General features: G+C 48.0%; 1 protein-coding gene across 1 annotated transcript in view; it reads left to right on the forward strand.

The window, feature by feature from the left end:
• ASTN2 (astrotactin 2) overlaps positions 1-13,713 on the forward strand; it is a gene marked incomplete at both ends in the record, with an annotated part of 359,009 nt that overhangs the window by 139,553 nt on the left and 205,743 nt on the right. Inside the window, one exon of the mRNA XM_082327894.1 lies at positions 6,519-6,686. Within this exon, the coding sequence (XP_082184020.1) occupies positions 6,519-6,686 (168 nt within the window). The remainder of the gene's footprint in view (positions 1-6,518; positions 6,687-13,713) is intronic.

Raw genomic sequence — 13,713 nt, forward strand, 5'->3', positions numbered from 1 at the left:
GCAGGATTCATCGGAGCAAAGCCAGAGGGATTTGTGTTGATATTTGGATGGTGTCAGCAGGGGCTGGTTCAGAGCTGGGAGTTGTTGTATCCTGAGAGAGGCAGGATGCGCTCACCACTGAGGACGTGGCATCCGGCACCTGCTGAGCTTCTGCCAACGCCATTTACCCTCTGATTTGGGAGGTATGGTGAGGGAAGACTACAGTAAGGCACAGTATCTTTGATCAACTAACCTGCTCCCTTCCTAGATGGAGAGATGCAGAGATGCAAACATTGACTTCTGCATCTGCAGGATGAGACCCTGTCTGCTTGGAGCATGGTGGTGGGTCAGTCCCGGGAAACTGGCTTAGGCCATGCTTGCTTTCAAACAAGAATTCATGGGATACCTGCAGCAGCTATGATGTAGCAAGGATTTTTGGAGGCTGCGTAGCTAGGAATGTGCTACTTTATTGTTTTCCCAACAGGTAGCATTGCTGGTGTGCAATCTCTCAGTGAGTGGGTGGTAGCTTGCCTTGGTCCCGTGGCATATTAACTCTGCACATGCTGCCTCTTGGGTTTTTTTTCTGCCATCCTGGGAGGATGTTTGGTCTTGGTGTTGGCTGAAAAATCTCCATTCACACACACACTTTATATTTTTTAAAGCTTATCATAACTTATCTGTCGTATACTTCGTGGTGTGATTAGGTTTAGTCTGGATTTCCCCAAACCCTTGTCCAATATCTAGAGAACTTCACTGAGAAGGAGCCCCAGGCTGGAGCGTGGGAGTTGGGAGATACGGAGCATTAAGAAGCTTTTCCTTAGGAGTCTAATTTCCATCTCAGCCATTGCTAGGCCAGATGCCTACTGAGGATGGAGACATGCTGTTACTAATGCTTGCACAATTATATTGTCTAATAACACTATGGGAGATCTCATGCTGCATAAGCTCAACCACAAGGCAGGAGTGGGAAGATGCCGTCTCCCTTGGGTTTGGGAAAAGGTGGCCAAGTCATCATCTGCTGAATAAAGTTAAATCCGTGCATTCGTTGCTTGTCAGAAGTTCAGCCCTGGCAAAATCAAGACTGACTGCCAAGAAAACCCAAAGAAAGAGTCTGTCAGAATTATCAAGAAGGTGCAATTTAACAATTAAAATGTAACCCTGCTCCTCCCACAGGAAAGATGCTTCTAGTCTGAGCTGTAATTACATACAGATTTGTATCACTGATTTGCTTCTGCTTTGCCAGAGTGAAAAAGCTCTGGCAGAATTGACAGTGTTTCTAAGGGATGGGGGTCGCTGGGTTTGATCATCAGCGGGTTGGGGAGCGCTGGCATGAGTAGCCAGCCCAGGGCCATGCAACTGGTTTGTGTGCTGAAAATACATCCTTGAGTCAAGCACTGTGTGCCATATAAACTGTATGCACTTCAGCTGGTGGAGGACTAAATTAAAGGCAGGTATATAGGCTTTTGTTGTTTTAAAAACTTGCTATCGTAACTTTCTGTTCAGGTGTTTCATCTTGTTCAAGAGAGAAACTGTTTGAAAAACAAGATGAAGTGGATAGCTTGAATTTTAACCCAGTGTGATACTATCCCTGGTTTCAATTTAGAATAAAGAAATAAGAGTTTGACTTGAAAGAATTTAAATTATTCCAAAATTACCAAGTTTTGTGCTGAGCAGGAGAGAGGGGTGGTAAAGCTGAGCACCGCGATAGTCTGTGGGATCCTGCACCAAGCCCGGTTTGCTTCCTTAGGTCAGTATATGTGTGTCCTGGAAATCCAATGCCTGGTTGGCTCTTCTGCATTTTCTGAAAGAAATTTAAGAAGCAGAAGTTTTCATTCCCTGGGACCAGGACAGGAGAACGAGAGCTGATCAATGGAAAGAGCTGATAGGGGAGGAGTTGTCTCTTTGGGAAATGTTCTTTGAAGTGTAACAAGAAAAAAAAAAAAGGTCTCTAAAGAAATCAAATAGGGTTATTCTTTGTACCTATAGAATGGAGCAAGAGGGATAATCCTTCCTCTAGCAGTTAAAAAAAAAATTCTGTAACAGGATTATAATCGTATGATAGTATAGGGATGGCTACATTAATAGTAACCTGTAGTATGACCTCCCATCGCTTTCCAACACAAAATACTAATTTTAGATGAAAGGGAGTTTCGTTGGCCAAGATACAGCAAATGGACCAAAGAAGACAAAAAGAGCAGAGGGAGGAAGAAATAGAAATTCTTCACAAAAATTATTTTTTGATCTCTTTCCTTGAAAATAAGAGAGAGAGAGAGAAAGGAAAAGCCAAACCCTTTTGGCTGCCTTTTGGGCGCTTTGTTCTTTTCCTTTGTTAGATATCTCTTCTGAGCTGTTTTATCCTGTTGTATTCTGGAAAATTACTTTTGAAATGTCAAAACTTCAAGCCTCTTTTGTCAAGGCTTAAGCAGTTCCACTGAACTTTGAAGGAGACCCCAGCATGAGAGATATGAACTTTTGATGCTGCCTTAACTGATCTGGTTTTGATCAGCATTGGAGAAGGAAGGGGGGGGGGGGAAACACACACATGCAAAAACCCAAACAAATCAATCCCCCGAAGTGCTGGTGGACCTCATGGAGCCGGGAGGCAGTTGTGTAGCTGTGTACTGATGTTCTTCATGGCATTGCAATGCTGATCTACTGCATAGACTGGCTTGTAAAGCCAACAGCACTCAAGGGACATATCCTACAACGGGGGTTTCTGGGAGGAGGAGGTGGTGGTGGGTGGAGAACAGCCATTTCGTTGTTGTATTCCCTTGTTTGGTTGACGGTTGTTTTACCCTGATGCTTGTTTTACCCTGGGGCCTAAATGTCTCCATTTAAGGGGTATTTCACCAGACTTTTAAGTGGGAAGCTCAAAACTTGTGTCTGGGAGGACACCTGGGAGGGGATGGGATTAGCAGTAGAGGATAGCAGTGTGGACAGTCTCTCTGGGTGTCTTTGGAGAGTGTCTCTGCTGGGATCTGCTCCCAGGGTCCACAGGGAGCAACTGTAGGTGTGCATCAAATTGTAGGCTGGGTGTGGTTGTAGGGCGATTCGGTGGGGCCTGAGGTCCTTGAGGCAGGTTTTCAGAGGGTGATTCGGAGCGGGGTCTACCCTCCACTACCCTGGTGGTATGAACCCCTTGGGTTCTTTGTCACCCCCCTTCCCTCCTTGATTTCCCTCCATTGAGAGACTGTATGTTGGTGAAAACAAACCTGGCTGATGTTCCTGGCAAGCTAAAGATGTTTGAAATGGCTCTTGCTTAGAAAATGTTTGTTCTTGGTAGTTTCTAAAAGGATTTGATACTCAACCTGCCCTTTCTGGCTTTTCAAGATGGTTTTGATAAATGTGCACTGTGACTTTTGAAAACTGTTTACTATGTGTAGATTCTTTGACAATAAAGAGAAAAATTGTGTGAAAAGGCTTTGAAATCTTCAGAATTTTAGCTTTCAAAGTTTTTGTAAAACACCTTTTCCTGTTATTTTTTTCGCAGGCAAGCTAGAAGGGGGTCAAGGTTGGGTTGTTTGTTTGTTTGTATATTCAGTGTGAGTGAAGGTGACGAGAGTGTCTGCAAACACCTCTTACCCAGCTGAGCTGCAACACACTCAGCTTCAAAGATGTGAGAAGTTTTCTTGTTGGACTTGTCCCCTCCTTCCTCCTTGTCCCCTTCTTCCTCCTAGGAAGGAAGGAAAGTGTTTACAATTAACTAAAACCTTCCATTTCCCCAGGTTGGTTTTTTTTTTTTTTTTCTTAGACTGAAGTAGAAGAGCCTCCATTTTAGACTGAACTTGAATTTAAGGATTTTGGATTCAAATATTTTCACTATTCAAATATTTCACTTTTCACTGCTTTTTTTTAAAAACAAAACAAAACAAAACAAAACAACTTTTTATATTGATTTCTTAATCAGACTTACTAAAATCAAAATAAGTAATTCATCTTGAGAATGCCAGGACTTTTTTATTTAATTTACAGTTGCATTATATTTGCGAAGGTCTCTGTACAGAATATAGTAAAGCTTGATCAATTTGCAAATTATTTCAAGCTTCCCAAATTTGTGGTTTTACATGGACACCAAACTTCTGCTGAAAGAGAAGTTATTGGCTCCTGTCCGGGTGTCACATTTTGGTGTTGATTTTGGAGGTACTTCCATAAATAGATAGTTTTGGGGTTTTTATACTTGCAGCAGCAAACAAGGCTTGGGTTATCCAAAGAAGATGAAAATTTGGCAGCAAGGCCATGAATGTGCTTCCTTCTCCTGGAGTTGTTCAGCACGTGGGGCTGGTGGGGAGCTCCAGAAGTCACCGCCCCATCACCCTCCCCAACCATGGGGTCCCCTCTGTGTAGCAGCTCCTGGGCCAGGACGCCTTGCCAGCCCAAGTCACCTTTGTCTTTGTGAATACTGATTATATGACTATTTTACATTTGATTTGTTTCCGTTACTTTCAGGCTTGTTGTATTTTAACTAGAAGTGGGGTTCGTTAAGTAGGGATTTAATTGAGAGCTGGTGGTTTAGCTCTTCAGTCTTTGGGTGCAGAGGGAGTTGTCTGTAGCTGAGCTTCAAAATGTTCTTACTTGCCTCCCAAACCTCGTTCTTTATTAGGGAACTGCAAAAATAAGGAAGAAAGCAAGATTGACAGGTTAGTACATAGACACGTACACATAAATAGTAAACACTCCCAACGGGTTCATGGTGCATTTCTGTTTGGTAAAATAAACCAGCAATAGTTATCATTGGTATTTAAAGCTATCTTTAAATATTCATGGAAAAGAATGATAATTAGAAATGAAATCACGTGGCTGTAAGGTACTTCTTTGTGTTCAGCGTTTCGATGCTTTCCACTGGTGCCGAGGAGTTTACCTGGCAATATACTGCTGCCATGTGTCTGATGGAGATGTATCCTGCAGCCTTGGTGATGCAGGCTCCTGCCTTGCTGTGTCTCCAGAGCAGCTGGATCCTGGCTGTCTAATTTTCATTTGTTTGAACAGTCAGTAGCTTGGCAGCCTTCATTGGCTTTGAGTGTAGAGATGCGTCTGTGAATATGTTTGTAGTGTATAAACAGTGTAAGTGTAGAAGATTTGAGTTTATGTGAAATTAGGGCCCAGATTTGTATGGTGCTGAGATCTCAGGATGCTTGAAAATGGGGTTACTCACTGGGATGCTTGACTTCGAGCTTTGCTTTTTTTATCCTCTGCATGGATAATGTGGCATGGGATGAGGTTTAGAAGGGCTCCTTCTGGCTAAAGCGTCAGTGATTCTCTTCAAAAGGAAATCAGGAGTTTGTTTTCAAGCAAGTTCATGTGGGGTGGTTGCTGCTATGGTTTTTTTGTCCTACTTTTTTAATCGTTTGGCTTTTATTGAGCTAGGATCTTATGCAGTGCATAGAAAAATGATGTCCCAGTCCTTTACTAAGTGATACAAGCCCTAAAGTTTTATGAAAATACACCCTGGATCTGTAGACTTGCCATCCTTGGGTGATCGCTAAGAAGGATTTGAATCTTCAGATAGTGGTTGCAAATTTTGCTCATGTTTGCAAGTGCTAGCGCTTAGCGGAAGGATGGTTGTGGGTTCCTGGGCTACCTGGCAGTTCCCCTTGCCTGCTCCTCTTTGAAGGTTTCTTCTCCCCTGTTTTTAGAGGCTTTTACCCTGGTAACTTTTGCAAAACACCACTTAATGGCAGAGTTTTTTTGGCTCCCCTCTGATCTGTGCAGCACTATTATGGAGACAGTCTTATAATCAATGTAATTGAAGATCAGAGTTAATGAGGACCTCTGTGCCTGCAAAATCCCCCAAGCGATACTGGGCCTCAGATGTTAGATAAAGAAATGATTGGGCTGAACTGAAAATCTATTTGGCTAATTAGATGATGCATATTCCCAGATGCCAGTGGGGAAAAATACATTTCGCAAAATAAAGAAACATAAAATTTTGTAAGAAAAGATTTTTGGCAGGAATTCACTTCTAACTCTCAGGAGGGAGAGGGTTAGGGAGTGTCTCTGATATGAGATCACTCATATGAAAAGTTGTGTGTTGGGCTGATTCACTCACCTTCAACTAAAGAAATGAAGTGGGAACAGCCCATGTTGCCGCTAGCCATCCGTGTCTTGAGCCTGACATCCAGGTGTCTTGCGGACACCACCTGCATGAGCTGGGGAAGCGATGCTCTGATCTGATGGATCAGAATAATTGCATTTGTCCATTATTTCTGCAGCGATCTGGGAATCGAATCCAGTATCTTGTGATGCTGAGTAGGGGTAGGGGAGTGTCAGCAGAGGAGTGTCCCAGCTGGTGGACCATTCGTTGGGGCACATTCATATGGAGAGGAATGGTCAAATGAAGTTCTTTGGGTCTGAGTGTTGGTGAACTTGGTATTATTTTGCTGATCTTGACATCAGAGCAGCTCCTGAAGAGTAGAGCATCCTGACATTGGGTCAAAACGCACTTTTTTTTTGTGGAGTTTTTTTTGGTTGTTTTTTTGTTTGGTTGGTTGGGTTTTTTTTAATTTTTACACTCACTTAATGCACTTTTTCCCACCCTCCAGGCAGCAGCTTCGTTGTGAGCGAGGGGAGCTACTTGGACATCTCCGACTGGCTTAATCCAGCCAAGCTGTCCCTGTACTATCAGATCAATGCCACATCCCCCTGGGTGAGAGACCTCTGTGGACAGAGGACCACTGATGCCTGTGAACAACTGTGTGACCAAGAGACAGGTAAGGGAGGCCAGGGAAGAGTGAAGACCTTGTAAAGCTCGGAGATGTGAGGGAGAAGGTTTGTCTCTGGGTACTTTGATGCCTGCTTAGTTCACCTCTGCATTAGCCTAGTGTTAGGCATGGAGGACCAAGTGATACCAGCAGGGTCACACGGTGGTGACCCCCATCAGCAAAGTGTTAGGAAGATGGGCACAAGGATGGGGATTCAAAATGGTGAATGGAGTCTGCAGTGAGCCAGGAACACAGAAAACTGCAAACATGCAACTAGTGAATGAAGGCAGTGTGTCTGCATGGGCGGGAAATAAGTATGTGATGCCAGCCAACAGCTGGCCCTTAGGAGATGGCGTCTCCTCAGCTGGTGCAGGTGACAGGACCTTGCACGGGAAGGTGGCCTGGGGACTGTGCTGGGTTTTTGTAACATGGGGTATGCTGTGCCCTCTGCAGTGGTGAGCATTGCTCCTGCTGCCCAGTGCCTCACCTCGGGTGGGACGCCTACTTGGTGGTGTGGAAACAAGTGCCCATGTTGCTCCTGCTGTGCTCTGCATCTAAAGAGCATGCAAACCCCCCTGTCTCCTTGCAGAGAAGTACCAGTCCCAGGTTAGCCCCGGCTCTCCGCGTGAGCCCTCTCTAAAGGAGGGAAAATGAGAAAATGGGAGTTTCTCTGCTACCTGTGTTTGTGCGTGAGACTTGTGGCTGCGAGAAGAGATGTTGGTTTCTGGTTTTGCCAGGGGCTTTGAAGAGGGATGGCTCCCAGAGGAGAAGGCTTTTTCTAAGCCTCCTACTGCCATGAACTGTGCCGTTAATACACGGCATCTTGAGAGGAAGAAACCTTTCTGGGTCGTGAACACACTGTGGGCTGGCGAGGGTGACCCTGTTCTCATCCCTCCCTGCTCAGCTGAGATGCAAATACTGAACTTGGTCTCAAAAATCCATTTTCCTGGTCAAGACAATGTTCTTTTTTAGTACTCCTGTTCCTCAAGGCTTGTCTGCACAGAGGCACTGGCAGGCATCGCTGCAGCGGGATAATTATGCTGGATGAATTCCCCGTGTAGACGAGCCCTGGACATCACCTACAGTCCCAAGGAGGGCTGGGACGTGGCAGCAGCCACCCCGGCAGATGGAGATGGTGCAGGAGGAGGCTCTTCTCATCCAGATGTCACAGAGCAGAAGGATCATTTCGGGCATCGGTGGAACGCAGCCACGTCTGCAGGAGAGACAGGATGCATTCAGCTCTCCCGTGGTTCAGGGGAGGAGGAGAGAAAAAAAAACTGTGTCCAGCAGAAATCACGGAGAGACCGTATGGAGCCAGATTGTGACTTCCCTGTTGGAAGAGCCCCGTGGCTCTGCTCACCAGCTCCATGCCCTCCTTGGCACCAAGCAGGGCGGGTTTAATCCTTGCATGGCCTCCACTGCGAGGAGCGGCTGTTTTCCTGAGCTGGCCCAGCTGCTTCTCCCCCTGCATCCCCAGCTCTCCAGAGCAGCTTGTCACTCTCGCTGGATGCCCCACGCTTGAGCAGGATGTGTCACATTGTGTTTGCAGAGAAGGAAGCGATGCTTGTTAGCCCAGGAGGTGCTCTGCTCCGGCGCCGCGCTGGATCCTAACCTTGCCAGCTGCTCTGCAGCTTCTGTCCCTGCTTCCCATCCTCCCTGCTGTATCCATGATGGGAGGTGAGGGCAGAGCAGCCTTGACCTGTACCTTCAGTTTCCTCACCCAAAATCTGTTGATTGGATTCTTTCCCCTCTCTCCAGCCTGGGAGTTTGCACACGGATAAAGCAAAAGCTTTCTCCAGTCTATGCCAGCTGGATCCATAGAGGTAGAGCAGGACTGGACGGTGGGCCTGCTGATTTTCAGAGCCTAAATCTAGGACCCCCTCAAGAGGTCCAAACTTCACAAGAGTTGAGCAACCACCCACTGAAAATTAAGCCTTTGGAAGTACCTATTTGACACCCTATCCCAGGACATAGCCCCAGGCACCACTTACATTCATCGCCATTGACCAGCTGCTGAGAAGTTTCCATACCAGGCCGGGAGAAAATCGTAACTCTGTGATGCCCTGCATGTATTTTTAGATTTATTTTTATTAATGTCATTCTATTTTTAAGGGTGATTTATTTTTATCACCATGAGAGAGGCAGGCCTGTGGTTTTACTCTGGGACATAAATTCTGCCTAGATTTCAACCTTTTCAGGTCATGGATTTTATCATCTCTGTGAGCGTCCCAAGCAATGGGTGCTGGGGGTCTCCCCTGCCTTTTACCTTCTTAGGCTGGGCAAAGGGTCCTTGAGGAGGATGGACTGAGGTTTGTCCTGTCTGGAGGATGAAAACCTTGAAGGTTTCCCCTGTGAAGAGCAGCAGAGACAGCTTTGAGGTCCTCCAGCACATTTATAGCTAATCTGACTTCAGCCTTACCCTTGGAGCCACCCTCTGTGGCAGCGTGGATACAGCCTTGTCCCAAAGCATCCTTGCCCCTAGGTACAGGCAGACCTTTGTGGGCAGGACTCATCCTCGGTGGCAGTGCCACGGGCTCCAGGCACACGTTTGGACAGAGGCTACCAGGTCACGTATGCTCTGTCTGGTGAGACTCGAGCTCTTACCCCTTCCCAGCACTGAAGACCTCTTTTGGGCTGGAATTTTATATAAGATCTGTCTGTACAATGTGCTGACTCATGACTCCAGCCACCAAGTACTACTTCAGTATGAATAATAATCTGCACTGAAAACGGAGGCTCTGAAACACTAGGAAATGCCAAAATATATTTTGCTTGCCTGACCTTAATTTGCCTTCCCCTGTGTCTTTGCCGTGTGACTCACTCTTTAATTAAATGATTGCTGCCCCCTGACAAATTTCAAACCTTCATTGCAAAGCACCAGCTCATCAGAGCTTTTCAGAGGGAGCACCAACATCTGCATATGAGCAAAATATCATCTTTCTTCTTCCCCTCTGCCTTGGAAATGGCTAAGCTGGTTGGTCTGACATGACTGCAAATACATAAATAAATGGATGCTCCTGAGGGTCTTCCCCCTGCAGACATTACACAGTGGCCATGCCCCAGCTGCCATGTCGGATGGGACAGGTACCTCTCTGGGGTCAGGATGTGGTCCTCGGCTGAAGAGGTGCAGCCAAAACATTCCATCCTTTTGGCAGGTGCTGACTGTGCTTCTTGAAGGAAAAACGGGAAAGGTTTCTCATCTTCTGAGACTTGAATTCAACTCTCCTTGCTCTCCGTAATTTGGACAGATGTGGAGTACGTTGCCAGTGCTGCCACTCCTACCACATGCTGGGATACCTCTGTGTAAAATCCAGGAGCGCTGCTTTTTCCCTAGCCTCCTTTACCAGCACCGGTAACATTTATGAGAGTCTCCGTTTTCGGCAGCATATGCAAATCCTGATTTGTGAGCACAATTACCTGCTTTGTATGCACAAAACTGATTCACTTGCACATTCTGCGGGCATCGCTTAAGAGACCTGCTGGAGAATCGGTCCCTTAGGGCCAAATGCTGGAAAAAACAGCCTCTGATTTTGTGCTGTCAGACTTGCCAGAGCAGTGGCATAAATGAGATGGATAGCTACCTTGATTAGCAGGTGCAAATGCGTTGAATTTTTTTTTTCCTCATCTATAAATTGGGCACTTCTCCATTGGAGTTCTCTCCTTTGCATCCACAATTGATGGCACCCCCCAAAGCAGTAGGTACATGTTTGTAAGGACCTAATGAGATGTGGTAGCGAAGGGTCTTTTCTGGAAATTGGCAGGAGGAAAAAAAAGGGTTTCCATCATCTTCCAAATGGGCTAGTTTGTCACCAGAGCCGCAGATGGTGCTCCTGTCCGGGTAGGACAGGGGTCTTGCGGGCAGGAGACAGATGAAAGTCATTTTTAAACAGAGCCATTTTTTAAAGGCAACCTGTTAAGGGGATTTGGAGGTTGCAGAGCTGAGCATGTAAATCAGGAGATGACCAACCTTGGTGAGGGTGTATTTGTGTTTATGAAAACAACCATTTTCTCCTATAGTTCAATTTAATATCATGCAGCTTTTGTGCACATCAAGTAATATTTGTTTGTTCTTGTGCACTTCTGCTATTTTCGCTGTTGGAGGATCCTAGTGTCTTTATTGACTTAGACTTTTATAAGATGAGGTTCTGTCTCTCTAAGGTATGTAGTTTAATAACTTGGTCAAAAACCATGTAATATACGATTTCTTTTCATGTGGCGGCACAGCTTGCGTCGTGCACCAAGCAGGGCAGGAGGCAGTTAACTCCCAAGCTAATTTAGCTTTGGGCTGAAGTGCTATACATAAACAGCAATCAAAATGCATGCCTGCGAGGGGGCTGAGTTAAGGTTATCTGTGCTGTCTTTACACTCTCATTTTCTGCCATTAGAGTGTTTAATCCTGCAGCTGCTAATGTTCTTGTAATGGCATTTCTGTGCTTGTCTAAAGACCACGGAGAGGAGGGAAGAGGAATGAGTTTTGCTGTACGGAGCTGCTCCTGGGCCCATCTCCCCGGCTTGACTTGTCCTACCAGTGCTGCAGGAGGTAGCTTCTCACCCTGCCATGGTCAGCTCTGGGACAGTGGTCACCCCAGAAGATGACAGCCATGGCACTGTGGACCACCCTTTGTCCACCCTTGGGACCTCTCACTGCCTCCTCGCATCAGCCACACACATGTGCCCAGGGAGAGCTTCCTCGGCAGCTGAGCAGATGATAATGAGAATAAAATCCGTGCAGAGCATAAACCCAGATGCAATCCTTGGAAGTTAAGCTTGCGCTTAAGTGCTGTGATGGATCTGGGTGAAGAGGTTGACTTGCAGTGAGGGGAGAGGAGGGATAACTGTCAAATTAACTCCAGGTTTTCCCTCCGTACTCTGTGCCAGGTCAGCTGGGCGGGAGCCACCTTCCCTGTCTCGTTCCTTGAGAGCTAAACTGCCTTTACTGAAATTGCATTTCTCGTCAGGATGAAGCAGAGACCCAGGTTTGGAAAGTGCCATCCCCAAAGGTCAGGAACAGCAGATAGCAAGGGCAAGAAGAGAAGCTTTTCAGAGCGCTTTACCAGGAGCCGGTGCTGCTGCTGCAGTTGCTGGAGGAGCTGTGGCCTCAGCCAGGGGCCACCCTGACTTGAGGAGCAGCTCTCTGAAGACACTTCACTTGTTCATTGAAGTTGGGAATTTAATGAACTATTAAGACCCTTGTTCATCCTTACCTGTGTTAAATTTTCTCCAAACCTCTTTCTCAAGAGGCCCTTGCTCTGCCATCTCGCAGGGGCACAGCAAACTCTTTAAGGAAGGGTTTTGTTGTAGGGTTTTTTAACTTTCCTCTCATCCGTACCTCTATTGATGGGAAACCCTGGAGCCAGCCCTTGTGCAAACATGTGTCTTGCCCTGTCCTTGGTGAGCTCACCCTTGTCATCGCACTGCTGGGAGCTCCTAGGGGAGCTGCACCGGGATGCTGTGCTCGCACCCCCAGCAGCCAGTTTGAGGCCGGCACGGGAACTGCTGCTAGCAGATGGTTTGGTGGTTTATTGTTTTTATTTAGGCTAGACTGCAGGCAAAGAAAATCCCATCTGCGGGAGGACTTGGTGGCTAAGATCTCTCGTGTGGTTCCCAGGGTTTGCATTTCCCTGGTAGAGTCATCATCCCTTGGCAGGAGGGCTGGCAGCAAGGAGTGGTGTTGCTGTGGGGGGCACATGGCACCTCCCTGTGGGTTATCACAGCTCTAGGGTGGGGTGCTGGCCAGATCTGCCTGCACAGGGATTGCTGCAGGCAGGGAGATGAGCCAAGGCAGCAAGCATCGCACGTGGTTCGGAGACAGCAGTGGGGACCGTCAGGCCATGCCGTGCCCTGGAGGGAACCCTGCAGCCTCCTCTTGCACCAAGGGTCCAGGGTGCTCCGCAATGGTGAGGAGGCTCTCTGCCTGCGAGAGATGCCCATGGGGCCAGAGCACCTGCTTCAGATGGCTGAAGGACATGGGGTTTGAATCGCCCTTGTCAAACTTTCTGCGGATGGTGGATGAAGAGGTTGTTTCTTCTCCAGGAGCTCAGAAACCTTTCACAAAGGATAAATCGATGCAAGCCTTCCTCCAATGCGGACAAGAGTCTGAGGCCTTGACAGCTTCATTACGGGAGGTTTGTGGCTGTGGCTGTTGGAGGGATGGGGTGACTTGTGTTGATCTGTTGTTGGTGGCTTGTGCCACACAGCTGATGCTCAGGGCTGCTGCTGATGGTCCTGGGCATTGCCACCACCTTGGAAGGGACATGCTGGGGGACAGCAGAGCTGGTGGCAGCACAGGGTGTCCTGTACGGTGGCAGGAGGCAGCCCATGAGCCCAACGTGGGAGCACCCAGGTCCCCTCTGCCCTGGCAGGGCCTCCTGGGCAGTGGCTCCTGCTGTGGGCAGTGGTGAAAAGGGGACATGGCCCTTGCTGAGCACCGAGCTGGTGGCTGGGACAGCAGCGCCTGGGCAGGAGATGCTGTTTGCAGCTGCCTTTGCTCATGGCGAGGGGATTCAGGCCATGCAGCTCAAACTGCTGATGGGGGTGAAGGCTTTGCATCCTGGCAGCAGGGAAGGAGGGGGCACCCTCCAGTCCTCCCGCCTTGGAGCAGGCTGGTAACCCTGGAGATAGCTCTGTGCTCACCCAGAAGAGAGGAGCTTTGTGCTGCGGCCCCACAGCGAACACTGGTGCAGTCAGGGCTGGCAGGACAGGCAGCCGCTGCGCTCAACAGCCGCCTCTGTTCACAGAAAAATGCTCAGCCTCGGCTTGCCGCCCGGCACCCAGCTCCCTCTGCAGACCCTTTCTCCTCCTGTGCCATGGTGGTGGAAGGAGGAGAAGCAAGAGATGCTGTTGGAGGGACAGCTGTGCTGGAGCTCACCCCACTGCTAGGATGCCCGCTGGGATGGCGACTCTGTGGGGAGGACGACCCAGCTGGGCTGTGGAGCTGAGGGTGGCTGGTGAAGTGGTGCTGCAGCTCCCTGGCTCGCTGGTGCTGAGGGTGCTTTGCTGGGGCAGCCACGTCCCCTGGTGTGTGTCCCCAGAGGGG

This window comes from Platalea leucorodia (assembly GCF_965183815.1).
Source record: "Platalea leucorodia genome assembly, chromosome: 15".
Taxonomy (NCBI): domain Eukaryota; kingdom Metazoa; phylum Chordata; class Aves; order Pelecaniformes; family Threskiornithidae; genus Platalea; species Platalea leucorodia.